The 19,411-nt window shown below is 38.4% G+C and overlaps 1 protein-coding gene across 7 annotated transcripts in view; it reads right to left on the reverse strand.

The window, feature by feature from the left end:
- The window catches only part of NEK10 (NIMA related kinase 10), a 218,789-nt gene that overhangs the window by 2,463 nt on the left and 196,915 nt on the right, over positions 1-19,411 (reverse strand). For all 7 annotated transcript variants that reach the window (XM_058553999.1, XM_058553994.1, XM_058553988.1 and 4 more), the window contains 4 exons: positions 15,622-15,732; positions 4,329-4,437; positions 2,210-2,262; positions 2,071-2,126 (listed from right to left, as the gene is read on the reverse strand). In XM_058553999.1, coding sequence (XP_058409982.1) covers positions 2,071-2,126; positions 2,210-2,262; positions 4,329-4,437; positions 15,622-15,732 — 329 coding nt within the window. The remainder of the gene's footprint in view (positions 1-2,070; positions 2,127-2,209; positions 2,263-4,328; positions 4,438-15,621; positions 15,733-19,411) is intronic.

A 19,411-nucleotide genomic window follows, 5' to 3' on the forward strand; every position in this document is an offset into this window, starting at 1 on the left:
AAATAATTTTTTGCCTGCATTATTAGGTATATCATTATCTATTTATCATAATAAGAAAATTCACAATGTCTTTTAATACTGAAATATGTCTTTGGAAGTAGAAGTAATGTTTGATTTTTCAAAAACTTAATGATAGTAGAACTGAAAAAGGATAAAAGTAGGTTTAAAAATAAGACAAATTATTTTTTGAAAAAAGGAAAGATAAGAGCTCTTGTAAGAGCTTCCCTAAGTTCCTTAAACACCTAGTTTTTCATCAGTATTTAGTTAATTTTCTGCAAAAATATGAAGTCATTCATTGCCCATGATCCTGAGTCTCTGAGAAAATACAGATAAAAAAAATGACAAGAGTGATCTTTGGTCCCTCTACAAGCCAAGGGCACTTGAAATAAATAGATGCTGAGAGTCAAGAACAGAGACATTCATACTATTTATGGAAGGCTGCATGTATTCAGCCCAAAAGTAGAAAATGAAAATTCAAAATCTCTCCAGGGATGGTGGGAGGAGAGTGATTATGGAGATGGTAATTTCTATTAACAATATACCTTTGGAAAATGAGAATTACTCATCATTTCTCTGCAGTTGCAAATCACAACAGAACTAAATTTACAAAGGTAGTATTTTGGAAATATATTATCAAGCCAAAAGAGCAAACAGTTGAATAATCTAATGTGTGATTCATAAGAACAACTCGTTGAAATAGGAGAAGTAAAAAAAAATATTGGAGACTGAAATTAGATTCTCAAAAAAGAATCTAATTTCCACATAATGACCTTAACAGTATGTTCTTGAAACGTCTTTCTCTTACCATGCCTAATAGTTATTTTGGGGGAAGACTTCTAGAATAACTTAAATACTGGTCACAAGACAGCTTCACTAGCTGGAAAGAAAGGCAATTCCTTCAACACATAAGATGCCACTTTGGGAGAACATACTCCATAGGACCATGCCTCCTAAAGCTACTTTGAGCCATATAGAATGTGTATGTGATTGCTTACAATCAATTTCACGATTCAGTTATGACAGGTTCCTTGGAAAAGTCAAGAGACAATTCACATGGAGTAGACACTGCCAGTGCCCATATCCCCTCATCCATGCCACTTCAAAGCATGCTGGCCTGACTTTCAACTGCCAGTGCCTATATTTCTTTTCCTGAGGATTTCTCTGGCCTCTAGAATCTGCTTGGTCCACCCTCACAAAGGCCAGAAATGCCAGGAAACTAACATCCCCTGGGCAACAGCCTCAAACAATGACTGACGGAAATTGGAGGACAAATACCTCAGCTCCCTCACTCCTTGAGTGGGTAAGTGAGGTACATGCTCTACCCTGGCTCTCAGATTTCCCCTGTGGGATCAAGCTCTAGTCACTCAATGGTAACTTGCTTGAAAATGAAACCTTTATTGAATTACTTCTTCAGTCCCCTACCAGTGCTTCCTGGAATCCTCTCAAATAAACTAATTGTCCTCAACTCTTTATGCCCAACAGTAAAACTGCATGAGTCCAGAACTGCATAAAATTGATAAAATAGAGTATATTTTTAGAGCATCAATAATAGAAGATAATACATAGTCCCAGTAAACTGAGGTTTCTTATTTAGGGTAAGCAAATGGCAACACATAACAACAAATCCCTTTCTCACAAACATGTCTTAAATTCACTACTTGTGATTCTTTGTTTAGTTGCATTTTTCCTCTTGAATTCTATACAAATAATGGGTAGATTTCAGTGATGGAAATCTGAGTTTACAACTCTTCTAGAATGGAACAAACAAATGCTTAATTTAAAAAAACAATGTAGAAATGCTTTTCAATTTCATTACGTTCATTATTTTTTATGAGAGTAAATTACTACTAAGTGATTACCCTTTCTTTTTCAACAGAGAATATAGCAGCTGCATCCATACAAAAGATGGGCAACATACATACTACCCATGGTAGTGTCAAGATATTTTACAAAAGTGTTTAAAATAAAAGTTGGAAAAAATCCCTCTTGAGTCAAGGATAGAGAAATCAGATCTAACATCCAATGATCTTAATTGATCTTTCACATTTGAAAGCAAACTCTAGATCTCACCTGTGAGAAGGAAAATTGTAATAACCGCTTTCCTCTAGGACTTCTTCAATCACAGCCTAAAGTTGAAAAAAAAAATCAGGTTAGCATTTAATCAACAGGAACAGAATAAAATCCTTCAGAAGCACTGCAAAAACCTCACCTGCATCTGTTCATATGTTATTCCCTCCTCCAAATCAAAGCTGGTGGGTAGACCTGAAATAAATTGTGGAAAGTATGACATTTGGTTCACATTTTCTTAGTTAGACTTATTGGCAATTATGACTCAACTGTAGTGAAAACAGGTCAATTTCTTAATGATGAAGATGAGTACTTACAAGCACATTCCAAATTATCTTGGCTTTGAATATTCAAACTCTTTGTTTCTCTTCCTTTAATAACTTTTGGCTGCTTTTTGGGTGGCCATCACAAAACAATGCACCAGATTTATGGGCATTGCTCACGGTATAAATTGGCCAATTAAGTTAGGGGCCTGTGTGTGCGTGTGTGTGTGTGTGTGTGTGTGTGTGTAAGGATAGGTGAGGAGTGATTTCAAACACAAACTACTTAATGGGCAGGTGAGTTTTCTGATTAAGAAACACAAGGCAAAAGAGTATAGGTGCTAGAAAGAAAATAAATTCTTGGAGGCAGAAATAGACTGTGAAAGACAAAAAAGATCTGACTCTTTCATACGGCTGCCTAGAGGAAAATAAAATACGTTTAATGCCACAAGACAATACTACTTTTGATGTTTCATTTAAGTATGATATACCAGCACCTTAACCCACCCCGGCGCCACCCAAAGCAACGTTGACCAGCTTCCAGTCAAATCAATCAACACTGGACGCAGAGGAGTTCCCCTGCCACTTAGGAGAGACAAAAGAGAAGGGGTTGAAGGTTGAGGGGAGGCATGAGGATGTGAATCCTTGGCAGCTCATTTTTAAAGCCCAGTTTAAAGGTGTTCCCCAAAGTGCCCCCAGGCTCTGCCTCTTTGCTTTTGCCCAGGCTGCTGTGACAAGGGACGTGCCTGGTATGCCCTGGGGTGGGGCGTCCAGTTGCCCTGGAAGGTCTGTCAGCTCACTCTCAGGCCACTGAGAGACTTCCACCAGAGTTCTCCATCAGAGCTACTGTAGTAAGAAGTCTGGCCTCCAGACTGGCTGACTGCCCTGGGGGATGCTGTTGAAAGCAAATGACTTGAGACAACAGTTAACTTAATCTTATGGATTTCTCGGGGACTATTTTAAATGAAATTCTGCCTACACAGGTTGGCTTTATCCCAGGAGTCCAAGACTTAGGGGAAGTTTGATAATTAATGCATGAAATGATTTGCCTAAATTAAGCAACAACAAAAGTACAACCGAAGTGAGTGCCTTTCACAGATGAGGAGATGAAAAGTCTTCATTTAACCATAAAAGCCTCACTTCTATCCATTCCACCGAGTGACATAACCATAGTTTATAGGGATTCAAAAATTACTTAGGAATTCTGAAACCTAAGAGTAGCTTGAAAACCTCTTCTGAGAGTTCAAATGTCACAAGAAGAGTTACATTACGCTGAGCCCCTCTTAATGGTCACGCATTTTTCATGTTTACACAGATCCTCACTATAACTCTACGATGTAGGTATCATTTTTATCCTCTAACTTTACTAAACCGGGGTTTAGAGAGGTCAAATAATTTGTCCAAGGTCCACTACTAAATGGTAAAGCTGAGATTTGAATCTAGGCATCCAGGTTTCCAGAATCTGCACCTTTAATTCCTATGCTATATTGCCTCCCTATGTGAGATCTAGGCAAAAAAGAAATTTTATATATATATATATATATATATATATATATATCTGAAGTGGATTCTTCAGATAAGTTTCAAATTTTCTCCATTTTAAATATTCAAACTTTTCACTCCTGCTTTTTATCTCCCTGGATGCTTTTGGGAATTTGATTTCCCATCATCAGATAAGCAAGAAGAAACAAAAGGAAATACAATTCACCTACACAGATTCTGATGTTTGTTTACAGTATTAATAAATGATCAAGGAAGCTGCTACAACTGGGTAAAATAAATCTCAGGGAATTTCTGTATTCCTACCTTAAGTCCCTTCCAACTATTGCCATAGATAATTGAAATAAACTCTATTTTTCTTTTAAATTGAAGATAATCTTTTAAGGATAGCTATTGATCCTTATATATCAATATATATATCAATATACAGTATTGATCCTTATATATCAATAAACAATATATCTTTGTGAAAGCCAGATTTCCTATGTTGAAGACCATTACCTGGTGGGTCATTTGGGGACAGGCTGTATCCACCTGATGAACGACGTGATAAGTGGTAGTCTGCTGTGAAGACATTGGGCTCAATCGGTTCTGGAGATCCCTGAGACAACTGAAACAGAAAAAGCAGAACCACATCTTATTCTACACTCGGAAGTACATAACAGGAGACCTCTGGGTGGGGTTTTTCATTTCCCTATGTCTCTGCGCTGAAAATTTAGCACTCTGTGGTCTTTAACCCCTTGTAAATAGATAAAGACACATCGTCTTCCTTCCAAAAGAACTTACACGTTGGAGGCAAGTGACTTATAGTGAAAGCAAGTTAGACAGTTCCCCGGTCACATGAAAAAAAAAAAAAAACTTTATACCTTATCACTTTATGAGAGCAAAATAAAAATGGATAGGAAAAGAATAGCACAAGCCTGGGACATCAAACTCTTATTTTTATCAGGCATAGGAGGAATAAACTTCAATTATTAAACAGAATACGTTTAGCCCAAATCACAATCCTGTCACTTCTTTGAACAATGCCTTCTTGCCTGACCAAAGCAAACAAGTTTCTTAATATGTTTTTCTAAATTACAATTAATTAATTTTAATCTCCAAACATTAACTCCCAACAGTCTAAAAGAAAGAGTAATTCACCAAATGGCTGAATCTATTAAAGTTCCCATTGTTTAATGCCCTTCTGTAAAGCTGAATTTTTTTAATGGAATTTGAGGCTATACACATTTTTCAATCTCTTTTCACCTTTAATTCTAACCTGCACTTGGGCTGGCCAAGTTTTTGTGCCTGTGTTAATATAATATACTTTTAAAATATCAATTCATATTAACAAACCAGAAACAAATGGCATAATTTAGACTATGCAACAGTAGTTTCCTTGGATTCACATACTCTGTTCATGAATTAACATACATCATTGTTCAATCATTTGAGAAAAATATTTGGGCGTATATATTAAAATTATACAACACATGCCTATCTTATGACCCAGGAATCCCACTCTTAGGTATATACAAGAGAAATGAGTACTCTGTCCATATACAAGATGGACATACGCAAGAAAGACATAAACAAGAGTGTTCATATCACTTTTATCCATAATAAACAAAAACTGGAAAAACTTCAAATGTCCACAGACAGAAGGATAGATAGATACATTGTGGTGTGCTTATCCAAAGGAATTCTGCAAAGCATGAAAAAAAACAAACTATGGATACACACAGCAACAGGAATGAATGTTGAGCATAAGAAGCCAGACACAAAAGGATACATAATGTGTGACTTCATTTACAGACATTTTCACAATCACGCTAAGTTAAACAATGGTGATAGAGATCAAAATAATGACTACATTGTGGTATGTGGTGGGGTTTGACCATGAAAAGGCAGGCAAAAGCCTTCTTGGAGACTGGAAATGTTCTATATACTGATGTGGGTGGTCGTCACACAGGTGAACATATATGTAAAACATCATGGAGCTGTATATGTATCTGACTGTATGCATTACGTATTTGATACCTTAACAAAAACATTCTATACTGGCAATTGATACTTACTCCATCAATGTACTTTGGATACTGTAAATACAAATCATTTCTGTTTTTCAGTCTCCATGTTGCCAAACAAACGCTACATTCTAGAAAAGGATACGGCTCCATGTTTTTTTATTCTGAAAATTTATTTTCCTTACTTCAATGACAACTGATAAAATTAATAACCCATCTATAAAATGACAAATTGTAACATAGTGTAACGCAGGAGGATCGGATAGTCCATGCTTAATAACTTTCTCATCAGTGCTGTTAGGATGCCACAGAGATAGCCCCAAGCATTCTGCATTTCTCATATCCAAGTTAGTAGGTTGCTCCAACCCAGCTTCTTAATAAGTCTTGCAATGCTGAAAATGATTTCCTGGTATTACCTTCCAAATGACTTCAGATGGGATTGTTTTTCATATGGTTGAGCATAGGATTTAATTTGGCTGTCTGAAATGCTCATCCTAATTATAGAAAGCTTATTTAAGTCAACTTAATTATTAAGTAAACATCTTGGAATCATAAAGATTTCACAAACAAGAACATGCTTAAAGCTGCACAGTAAAGTACATGAGTTGTGACCTGCAGAGGTCGAGATGGCCATTTTAAGAGGACAAGGACAAGTTCTTTCCATTGATTCAAACCTTGAAGAGAGGAGTGTTTGAGATTTCCAGTGCTTGTGTCACATTCGCAGTCTCTTCCAACTTAAGAACTGCAAATCCTCAGAGACGGGCTCATGGGTGAGGCAGGGACTAAAATTCATTAATCCTGTGTTTGAATCTCAGATACATTTATTTTTATTCTAGAAACTTCCTAGAACTTCTTTTTGCAGTTCCCTTTTGTGACATACATTTTATTTCAAGCAAATCTTTTTTGCCCCTTACTGTGTTATGATCTGAGTAGGTTTCGTGAAACAGAGATGAAAACTGTTCAATCCACATATACTGATGATCTAGTCAGATTATTAGCATCATGCTGGGCACCATGAGACTTGCAATTTGACTGGGAAAATAGACTAACGCACAGGAAACAACAGGGTGATGGAAGAAATAACAAAGAGTGAAATGAAGCGGTGAGTTCTAAACTTACAAAAGAAGGACGCTTCCTGAAGACTAGCATAGTTTTCAGAGGCTCTATAGGAGACCTTGGAGCTGAGCCTTGAAGGATGGATCCGGGTGGATGGAAGAAAGTGAAGCAGACATTGCAGGTGAGAGGAACTTGAGGGCAAAGGCTAGGCATTGCATATTAATGGCAAAGTGATGAAAGGGATATGACATAAGTCCATGTTATGAAGGTATGGTCGCCAAAAACTGTACTCTTGGAGCTTTAAAATTGCCTAATTAGGGAGGAATATGTCTGTGAAATATCCACCCAGATATATGTAAAATTGCAACTGTGCTGAATGCATTGAAGGACGGGCCTGTGGTTCTAGGAGGTAACACACACATTTAACTTAGCCAGGGAAGGCTTTCCCAAAGAGTGACACTATGCTGAGAGACAAAATAATGAGTAAGAATGAGTAAAGGGTGGGGTGGGAAGAATGTGATAGGCAGAGGAAAAAGCATGTGCAAAGACTCGGGAAGCAGCAGCAAGGTAGATAGACAGACTTTAAACAGGGCCTGTGATTGGTGCGGAGGCAGCAAAAGGCAAGGGGGGTATGAGACGAGGGTGGAGAGAGAGGTGGGGCGTGGACCAAACCAGACTGTGAATATCATGGTGAGGATTTCGGCATTTTATACAAAGAGCCCGCTGAACGGGTTTCTGTGTGTGGGGCGGGGGGCGGGGTGCGTGTGTGTGTGACAGGATCAGATTTCCGTTTCGAAAGGATTCTCCTGGATGCAACATACATTAACAGTTTGAGTGGAGATGGGGACATCACGGTGAATGCAGACAGACCATGAGGAGGCTCCTTCAAATAATGGACACCTAGAAAGCTGGATCCCAGAGTTTAGATGGTGAGGTAAGAAACTGGAAGCTACTAACATCTTTGAGTATGCTAATAAAAAGCAAGTGTTTAGGAACTGTTAGTCTGACAACGTGGATTGGAGAACAATGAGATTAGCAGAGAAGCTGTGACACTAATGCAAGAGAGAAGGGCTAAGAGCTTAGACTAGGTGGTAACCAAAAGAAAGGAACGGATATGGAAGATCAAATATTCTTATTTAATAACAACATTAGCACCTGTGGCCACTTATTGATCACTTACTACATTCTAGACACATTTGATACTCTATTTGGTTCTTACAACTACCCTCTAAGGTAGGCATTATCTTCATTTTACAGATGAGGAAACTGAGAAGTAAAGTAGTTTGCTCAAGGAGGATAGCTCGTTTAAGTGGCAGACCAGGGCTAGAACCCAGGCCTGTACATCAAAGGTCAAGCAAAACCACCTACACTACGAAGACCCCCCAGATATTAATGACTTATGGAATACAAGAAATAAAAGTGGAGCAGTTGAAAGTGACTGCAAGGTTTAAAGACTGAGCAAAAGAAAAACTGATGTTTCTGATGATATTCGATATAGACAAAGGAAGGAAGAAGGTGGTGAGTCCAATTCTGGACATAGCAGATGGCAAAGTAAATGTTTTCAGTAGGTGGAAAAATGGATGATCTGACAGAATCTTTTCAAGGCAGCGGCCCCTATGCTGGCTGAGGTGATGATGAGGTTCAGCAGTTCGAAACCAGTACAGTGTGGCCCATTCCTGCCTCTTGAACGTTTGGCTCAGAGGTGTACCTCCTGTCTGCAGCATGTATGTTCTGTTTGGAAGAATGAATAAGACCCTCCTTCTCAACTGACACAAAAGGGCTCTCCTGCTCTGAATAAACACTTAAAAGAGCAAATGATTGCATGCACTTTTGAACACGTCAAGTAAATATTAAAGAGAACAGACTATATCACTGTTACCACCTCTTTCCTCCAAAACACTGATTTTGAGTAAATACTGAGCAATTTTAGCACTTCATTGGTCAATTGAGAATATAGTTCTTTTTAGGCAAAACCTAAATAGAAGAAAACATGAGAAACTACAAATATAATGTTGATTAAATTCCCCAAACTATATCTTCTTTTCCATATCATACAATAAGGTTATCTTTGCTGTAGAACAACTACACAAAGTACTGCGAATCTAATCAACTGAGGTAGAGTTCTGAAGGAAATTAAGCTAAACTTAAATGAAATTAGGTGCCAGAAGTGAGAAATTTTCAACATATTCCATCACACTTCACTCGCCAGTCCTCTGCTCTTTTTTTCCTTTATATTTTCCTTGTCGTCTTTGAGTGAATTACATAATATGTTAAGACATAACATACTGCCTTATTTTTCATCTTTTCTAACCTACAGTTCTTTTCTATTAGTTTTTATAGGACATTTTGTTAACAGAAATGTCCAGTATTTACACTCACTATTTTCTTATACTTCAACATTCACACACAGATACAGGTGCACCTTCACTTGCACGGCCCCTCATCAGCTCCAGGGATGCGCATGCCCACCCTCAGCCCCACTTCTCCCAGAAGCAGCCTTGCTGCTGTGGTGTTTACATTTCCACAAAGGGTTGTGTTTCAAACAAAGAATTCCAAAACTAAAAGAAGGCTGGAAACCACTATTCTATGGCAATCACAACCTGTAGCTCATCCTCCCAGGACCTTGACTCAGAAAACGAATGGTGGCCTGACCCCGCTGGGCAGGAGAGCCCTGATCCAGGAGCTTCTCCACTTGGTTTAAACAGATCGGCGCTGGGCACTGCTGATTTACGAGACTTCCACGGGACCCTGATGAGGGCTAGGCAAATATAAGGCATAATTATTATATGCATAAAGAGCCATTAATTAAAGTCCAAGGAGAGGAGCAATCTGCCTGCCTGGAAAAGAGCCAGAAACCTGGAGTTAGGAATTAAAGAGATTTCCAGGTACCAAATAAGGTAAACTTGACCTTGCTGATCTGAGTTGAACTGTAGATTAGGAACCGAAGAGAAGTGCCAGGAAGGCCCATGACTACAGGAAGCAGTTCTGGCTCATCTACCCCATAACATGGAAATGCCATTAGGTTTTTTTCTAGGTCATCGTACTCAAAGTGTGGTCTGTAGAATGGCAGGTTGGCAGCATCTAGAAACTGGGCAGAAATGCAGAATCTTGGGCCAGGAATGCAATTGTATCTGGGTAAATATTTTGGCCTACCAGACAACTTGTCTTTCTAACAAAAAGTCTCAAGTCTGTAGGATGAACCACAAGTTCACAGTGGGCAGGCACTAGATTCTATACCCTTGCTACTCAACCTGCATCCCTGGATCAGCAGCAGCAGCCATCACCCGGGAGCTGGTGGGAAGAGCACAACCTCTTCCCTTCCCCAGCCCTATTCATCAGAATCTACACTAACCAAGATCCCCAGGTGATGGACATCCACAATAAAATGTGAGAAACACTGATCCTACCAGGCCACTGGTTCTTAACTTTGGCTGCACATTGGAATCACCTGGGAGCTTTAAAAAACTAATACCTCACTCCATCTCCTGGGGATTCTGATTTAACTGATGTGATGTGTGGCCTGAGCACCAGAATGTTTAAAAGATCCAGGTGATTCTAATGTGCAGCCAAGGTTGAGAACTCCTGGGCATGGACGCATGCTTAAAAGCCAACTACTTCCCACTGGGTCTAGATTCTTTTGTTTGTTTTAAACCTTGGTCCAAATGACATTTGTAACTTATAATGCAATAATTCTCAGCCCTGACTATATGATAGAACCACTTCGGGTCAGAAATCCAGCTAACCGATACTGTGCCTTTATGCAAATTAGAAGAAGTCACCCCTTTCCCAGAGGATGTGGCCCCAGTCACTCCCTTCATCCAGCTGCTCTTGGACAGGACATAACCTGTCCAACTCTAAGTGGCAGCTTTGCCAAGAGAGCTGTTTTCAAAATGCTAATACTCAGGCATTGGTCTGGGAGGACCCTGGCATCAACATTGGGGGAAAAAATAAAAACCTCTTTGATTATAAACAATTTCAAACATTCACAAAATTAGAGGGAACAGTATAATAAACTTCATTTACCCAACAGCCAGCTTAAACGTGGTCAATCTTGCTTCATTTCTCTCTTCCATTTCCCTTCCTACCTTGTCTTACCCCCAGGAACTGGAAAGCAAATCCTATACATCAAATCATGCCATCCATAATATTTCAGATGACTCTTTAAAAAATACAGTTTTTTAAAAAACAAAACCACAATACAATTATCCTACCTAAAAGAAATTAATTCTTTAGTATAATCAAATATACAATGTTTAAATTTTCCTGATTGTCTCATAGATATATATTTTAAACCTTTTTTTAGTTTCTTTAAGTCAAGAAGAAATAAGTTCATATATTGCACAAAAAATATCAATTTTTTTCTCCTCTCCCATCTCCCCTCCCCTCTTCTCCTCTCTCTTCCCTTGCCCTCATCTCCTCTCCTCTTCCTCCCTCTCTCCTCCTCTCCCTGCAACTTATTTATTGAAGAAAAAGGTCATTTTTCCTAGAGAATTCCCCAGTCTGGATTTTACTGATTATCCCCATGGTGTCATTTAACGCGTTCTCTTGTTCCCTGTATTTGCTACAAATGGGTAGCTAGACCTAGAGCAGGGATTGGCAAACTTTTTCTGTAAAGGGTCAGATGGTAAATATTTTCAGATTTGTAGGCCATACGGTCTCTGTCACAGCTACTAAACTGTGCCTTTAAGGTGAAAGCAACCATAGACAATGCAAATGTGAGTGAATCTATGTGGTTGTGTTCCAAATAAAACTTTATTTACAAAAACAGGCAGCAGGCCAGATTAACCTCAGGACTCTAGTTTGCCCATTTCTAATCGAGAGGCTTGATAAGATGCAGATTCAAGTTTTTAGCAAGTATACTTCACAGACAGTGCTGCATGCTTCCATGAGGAGGCACAGAATGTCTGGTCGTCCCTCTTTTGGTGATGTTAGCAGCCACTGGTGATCCTGTCTAGATCCATTATTTCATCAGGAGCTGCAAAATGGCAATATTTTTTATTCCTTTGGTACTTATTAGCTGAAGTACTTCTATCATGAGAAACTTTTTCCTCATCAATTTAGTCACTCTGAGATAGAATTCATAAAGGAATGGCAGAATAAATTTTGATTCTTTCCTTTTGTAAACAATTTTCAAAATAATGAGTTCATTACTTAGCATCCTCCAAAGGGATTTTTTTTTTTTTTTTACCACCATGAACTCTTGGATTTAAACATTAGTTAATGTTTTCAACTCATCGTGGTTAGTATTCTTATTGATGCTCTAATTATCCAATAGATAATTGGCTCCAGTGGGAACCTCTTTAAGTTGGCTCCTGAGTCCTTTTGACACACCCCCAGTAGTCCTTGAGAGCATCCTCGCTATTAGATCTGTTATGTCAAGATATTCCAGTCTAATCTCATCCAGTTCTTGCTCTAGAGCTAAAATTGGCTATATTTCCAAGGAGCAGTGGGTTCTAAGAAAGTTCATTGCTACTTGCTCAGTTTCTAGACCATTTTAGTGAAAATATTAGAAAATATGTACGTTTTTAATAAGATTTATCATGAATTCATACTCATTCATATTGATCCTTCCAATTCCAATGTGAATTAATATCTGCTATCTTATTTCTGTTTCTCCTTTCTCCTCTGTTGAAAATCCTAGTTCCCAAAGACACATGCACAATTACTCAGATGCTTTATTTTCTCCACATTTCTAGCCAAGGTTGAGCAGACTGGACTGAAGACTACCTTAGGTGAGTTATAAATAAAGCTTAATTTCTTAGAAAAGGGCTTTTCCATTTTTTGACTCCTCTAAATATCCTGCTGAGTCTTAGGCCATTAATAAGTAGACACAATCATCCCATAATGACTCCTTCAAACCGAGACGTGGAGTCCCCGGATGTCAGGAGAAGTTTCAGAGGGGAAGGTGAAAATCAAATGTGCTTTATGTGCTGTCACCACTTACTGCTTCCATAGCCCTGGGGTGGGCAACTGTGTCAGTCAAAGGCTAATTGGCCACTCCTCTAAGATTATACATGGGATGAACAATCCACTTCTGAACAAAAATTGTCGCTAACAGAAGATTATGTCAGAAAAGGGGAAAAACAGAGGTCACAAACTCTTCTGACTTAGGTTTAGATGGGGGCAGGAAGACCTTTCTATTTTTATATAAAAACAGATGAGTATGTTACATCTCTCTCTATATATATATCAATAAAGAACACAACCAATATCAAATGTATTACACAGAATGTATATGTCCATATAGAACATATTCCATATTCAATAACTATACTGAAGCATCTACTATGGCCAGGCACTGTGTAAGACCCTGGTGAATCAAAGATGAATAAGACACACTCACTGCCTTTGGGAGAAACAGAAATGTAAAGCAGACAAAAAGCTATTTAAAACACAACAACATGAGTGAAAAAGTGATTGAAGCAGAGAGAAAGGGGAGATTAACTCTGGACAAGGAAAATTAAGGAAGGTTTTTATGGAGGAGCTAGTTTCTCAGTTCAGTAGTGAAGAATAGGCAACATGTTAATATCCCAGGCTGAAGATTTCTTTAGCACACAGGAGCGAGGCCTGCCTCCCTGATCAGGAGGGTATATGCCATGATGGTGTGAACCACCACAAGCTTATAATATCAGAGTAGGGGACCACGGCATTCTTCACAGGAGAATTTAATCTGCCTCTTAAGCAGGTTGAAAATAAGGATGAATCTATGCCCCCTCGGCTTCCCTCACCCATGCTCCCTGCACGCCCTCTACCACCCATCAAACCCTGTTCTTACTTCCCCAGACCAAGAACAGAAGGTAGCTGCTCTAGTGAGAGAGGTTGCCACTACACAGAGGAAGGCAGACAAGGGTGGAGGGCGCAATTGGACAAAAGGAAATCTCTTTTCTATTGGGAGAGAAAAGAAAGACAGCAAAGAAGGGATGCAATACTGAAAACCTAAGTAATAACAGAAAAAACTATTCGCTTTAGGGACACACACTGATGGAAAATTACTGAGTAGAGGAAGAGTCACAGCCACCTTTGTGCATCAGACAGTTTGCAGCAGGAACATTCATCTCATAAAGCTAGGGTTTCTGTTAAAATAAATTTGTGTGCAAAGTGGATTATTCTGAATATCATTTCAACAAGAATATAAAAACCCAGCCACATGTAATCTTTTCACGGGAGATTTGAGCTTCTGTCTTTTTAAACTATATTTCTTGGTATTCACGATGCAATGTGTAAATATCATAAAATAAATATCTGAGGGCTCCTCCACTTCTGCTTTGATCTTCCCAGCTTTGTTTCTTGGCCTTCCTTGCCAACACAACCCACGAAAGAAATTTTGCTCTCTAATCTCTGACGAGGTGGGGTTTATGTTTTGTTTACCTGCAGCTGTGTCTTTTTTTTCTGTCTTCTGTTTGTGATGTGCAGACAGCACTGATGTAAGGCAACAAAGCAAAAACATACTGTTCGCATTTCTTATCAAAGAGCCCATCCTACTACCTGAACCATGAGTATATTTACACTTAAGATTGGATATGTTAAAGAAAAATGGAAATCTTAAAGAAAAATGGAAATCTTAAAGAAAAAGTTCATTGGCAGCACGACTGCACCAAAGTTTAAGTATATGATGAAACTTCAAAAAAGTATATAAAATTGGAGTCGGACCAAGCATCTTTACCCAGGTGGACCCAAATTGCCTGGGCCTTGGGTCTTTCAGGGACAGGGGAATGGGAGCTTGTGACCACCTCCAAGGGCTGTATCAAAATGGCTACCAACCAGGACAAAAGGATTTCCTGTCACCAAGCTGTGTTAACCAGAGATAAATAATTCTCTTTCTATCTGGTTGATTTAACTTCTTTGTGACTTGGTTTCTTTACATATAAATAGAAATATTTACTAGCACCCGAAGTCTAGGAGACTGTAGAGTATTGAAGACAGAAAGAAGTTAGAAATAGTTCATTCCACCTTCATAGGTGATAGAAATCACCACCTCAGAGGGCTAAACGGCTTGTTCACAGTGGCAAAGATGAATTTAGGGACTTGCTGAAGAATATTCTAATAGAAGATTGAAATAGAGGTCTCCAAAAAAGGCTAAAATATATGTATATATTTAAATTAAAGATATTTAATAATATTTATTCTTAGGAAAACATGCATTAATTCTGAAAGAACTTTCTGTTAGTCTTCTGAGAATGATGGCTTCAGAAATAAAGGTGAGAAAATTAGAGGCAAAGACATATCCTGGATTTAGTATCCTAAGCAGTGGTGTGGTCTCAATGTTTGTGTTCCCCCAAATTCATATGTCAAAACCTACCTTCCAAGCTGATGGTATCAGGGGGTGGGACCTTTGGGAGGTGATGAGGTAATAAGGAGGTAGCCCTTATATAAGTGCTCTTAGAAAAGAGGACTGAGAGAGCTCCCTTGCCTCCTCCATCATGCACAGATACAGCGAGAGGTCAGCAGTCTGCATCCCGGAAGAGGGTCCTCACCAGACCCGACCACGTTGGCAGCCTGATCTAGGACTTGCAGCTTCCAGAACCGTGAGCGATAAACTTCTGCTGTTTATATGCTCCCCAGTTTATGGTATTTTTGTTATAGCAGCCCGAATGGACTAAGACAGACAATGATAATATCCTTTAACAGAGAACAGAGCTTAAAGTACAAAGCAAAGAAGGTATAAAATTTAACTCTTACAATGTGTTTTTGTTAGCCAAAAAGGAATTTCTATATGCAGAATACCATACCTTTTTAATTTCAGATTTCAAATTACAAGGGTTACTCTGCTGGCTGAAGAGGGATTTCTTGAATCTCTCTATAACCCTTCTTTTCAAATTGTGGTGCAAGGCTGGAGGAAGCTGCATAAAATGAGAAAACAATCATTATAAGTAAATGGTTCACACTGCACAGTTGACTCCCTGGAAGCATTTACTGAGGGTCAGTGTAACAATATTCACTCAACAGGACTAAATAAGAATTTAAATTTTACTCCAAATAGCATGACTTGATGTTATAATTTTTCATTCTACAATCCAGAAGAAATATATTACTCTGCTAAAAGGTTGCTTCCATTTATCTTACTGTTCTTTCATTTTATTGATATTATTTTTCATATAACAATTAAATGATATATTAATTACATATATAAATTGAATTTTGTAAAGAACAGACTTGACAAGGAAGGATGCATCCTATCAGATGTTTAGGTGCTTGTGTCATGCCCAGAAACATGCTAAACACTCTAACCATGGCCCTCATCCTGAAGGATCTGATGCTTTGGACCAGGAAATATGTATCTGCACTAATACAGAGTCAGATGCCTGCCTCTGAGTGTTCCTGAATATACAGCTGCAGAGAGATCAGACTGTAGGGATCAACTTATCAAGAAGAAAGAGAGAATGAATTAGCACATCTTAGGGTCGGGCCAGGAGAAGTTCGATTTAATAAGTAAGTAGTAGGAAGTCACTGCAGAATCTTAGAAAATATGGTGATTGGATGAAAATGGGATTTCAAAAAATTGATTTTGTGGTACTTTGCAGGCTGGATTTATACAAGGAAATCAAAGGCCATGAAAAGCAGAGAGGGATGAAGTGAAGTTTGGGAGAAGGATAACAGAGAAAAGAAATAGGGTCAGAATGATAAGGAGCCTGAGCGGAAGTAATCTTTGGTTTCTTTAAAATATGGAGAGAACTTGGAAGGAGAGGAAAAGGAATCACTATGAAAAAATATTGCTAAGTGGGAAGGAAAATGTGGCAGGAGGCGCTCTTAAGATTAAAAAAAAAACAAGAATATAGTTCAAAGCTCAGATCAAAAGAAAATGTGGCAGAGACCGTTATTACCCCACTCCCACTCCATTTTTCTATACTCTCACAGTTTTGGTTTGGTGCCATGTGACTACTTTTGGCCAATGAAAATGATGTGTGTCACTCTGAGAATGAGGCCATTCAAAGCCAGTGTTCTTCTTCCATCCCTGCCCTCGCCTAGGGCAAGGAGCCTGGAGTCCACCTATTCCAGGTAGCAGAGCCGCAAGATGGAGGACAGCCGCCTGACCTGTCCAACTTTAGCTGAGTGAGAAATAAACCTCTACTGTGTAAAGCCAAGAGATTTCAGGGTGTATCTGTCAGTGCAGTATAACTTACCGTTATCTCGACTAATATAAGGAACATATATTATTCAAGTTTCATGAAACAGAGGGATATATAAAAGGTAATAATAGAGCAATGAATAGGATCTACAGGGGCTCACAACAGCTGATTTTATAGCCAAAGAAAAACTGTTCATCAGCCCAAACACAATAGAATATGGGACACATTATGAAGCACTGTAATGATATAAAATGGAAAAACAATGCAGTTGGAAAAAGTTTCAAAAATGCATTTTTAATGCTAGTCAATCCTTTGACTTTGCTTGACTCAAAGTAGGGTTAATCAGAAGTAAGATCGGAGATTCTGAAGCTCTTCGGTATGCTTTGAAAGGTTCAGATGTGGTTACTACCTCCTACCCCCAGCAAATAGCCATACTTATTGTTGTCCTTTCACATGGAATGAAAAGGAGAAATCAAGAAATGTAGAGAGACAGAGAAATTTCTCAGCATCAATGAGAAAATAGTTGGAAGACAGATGAGAAGGAAAATGAGTATAAATGATACATATGTGCGTGAGAGATTAGCAAAAGTAAAATGAATTTAACTTAAAGTAGGACCAGACAATGAAGGGGAGGGGCACGTGCATACTTTCCTAGCAAGGGGATGGGTTGGAGTGGAGAAGGGATGGGAAAAGTGCCTAGAGATACCTCTTGGGGTTTTATAATTCCCTACTGTTACCCACCAGAAATTGCCACTTCCCTAAATCAAACACCAGAGGGCAGTGTTGGCCAGGACCATCTAGCTGCTGCCCAGCAAGATTCCAACTGTCAAGGGAAAGCCAGCAAGCCCTTTCTGATGTACCTAATTGCCTGCTACAGCAAACTTTTAAAGATGTGAAGTATCAGTGGGTCCATAGATTCCTTCAAAGGCACCTACCCCAGTACTGGCAGCTATGAGTATTAGATTACTAATTCAGATACTAGTCTTAAACTCCTTGCTATTCATTTAACTTGGTATCTAGTTAACTTAGAATTGCTTTTACTGCTCCTGATGGTTTGAATTTAATTCTCATAAAAACTTTCTTGAGTAAGTCAATTTAAGATTCATACACAGGGCAGCATCAGAAAGCTATTGTATCTTATTACAATAATTACCACTTTGGACAAAACCCAGTCTTTAAAATTTTCATGGAAGAATTTAAAATTTTGCATAGAATGACAACTCATGCATAGTTTAACAGCAGATGATGTAAGTATAAAAATATATTATATATAAGGACTATAATACTAAGAATAGAATATTAACACCTATGATTTATATGTGCCAGGCACTATGATGACTCCTTTATGTGTATTATGTCACTTTTTTCCCTACAACAAACTTATAAAGCAGGTACTATTTTACAGGTGGGGAAATCAGAGCTTAAAGACATTATGCAACATGCCGGGATACTTTCTGAGGTAGTGAGTCTTCTAGCACCACCACTACTGTAGAGCAGACACCACCACTAGCATTACTGTAGTATAGCACTTTGTCGTTCATAAACACTTCACATACTTTATTTCTTTATCACGATAGTCCCATAAGCTATCTGAAATTTACTAATGAAGAAACTGATTCTAAAAAAGACAATGACTCCCTCAACATCACACATCTAAAAGCTTAGTTTTCATTTGCTTCTTTTTACTAAACCAAACAAAGTAACAAAAGAAAAAAATGAAATCTGATATGTATGTTTATAGTAGGTTTTCTAAAACTTTCATAATATATGGATTCTTTCTAAAGAACTACATTCTCTAGTATCACCAAGAATACATTGGCAGACCATCAGTGGTCCATGGGGTCCCCTTTGATAGTCATTGAAATAATATCTTTTCTATTAAAAAAGTTATTTTGACATATTACTGCTTAAGGGAGATTTCCCTAAATGCTAACGTAAAATGTTCAAAGATTATCATCATCATAAATCACAAAATGTAAAAATTCTCCTAGAATTTACAAACCCTGAACACATGAGTCTACTTGAGAAACACAGCTTTACCCTAAATTCTATTTAATCTGTCCCCCCTGCCATTAAGAACCAGGAGATCCAGATAAGAGGGTATGAATGGTTCTATTTTCCTCCATCACCACTGCTGAGAAAAAAAGTATGTTTCACTGATGACATTCAGTAGTACAACTTTCATCTGAGGACAGCATATTGCTATTCCCAACCACATTTTTTTGCTCTGTTGGCAACAATTGTGGGTGTTAAGATGGCAATCCAAAGGAGCTCCAAGCAAACTGCCCATCTGTTCTCTAGAAGACAGATGTTAAGTTGCTATATGCTAATTTTCAAAACATTTATTTAACAAAACAATCAAATCTTAAGTATGGAGTTACATCCAAGCTTAAGTTGGCTATGCAGGTCTTACCTAAGCAAGACATAAGGACTCATACTGAAAGGGAACAGA

The sequence above is a fragment of the Diceros bicornis genome, chromosome 2 (genome assembly GCF_020826845.1).
Source record: "Diceros bicornis minor isolate mBicDic1 chromosome 2, mDicBic1.mat.cur, whole genome shotgun sequence".
Taxonomy (NCBI): Eukaryota; Metazoa; Chordata; class Mammalia; order Perissodactyla; family Rhinocerotidae; genus Diceros; species Diceros bicornis.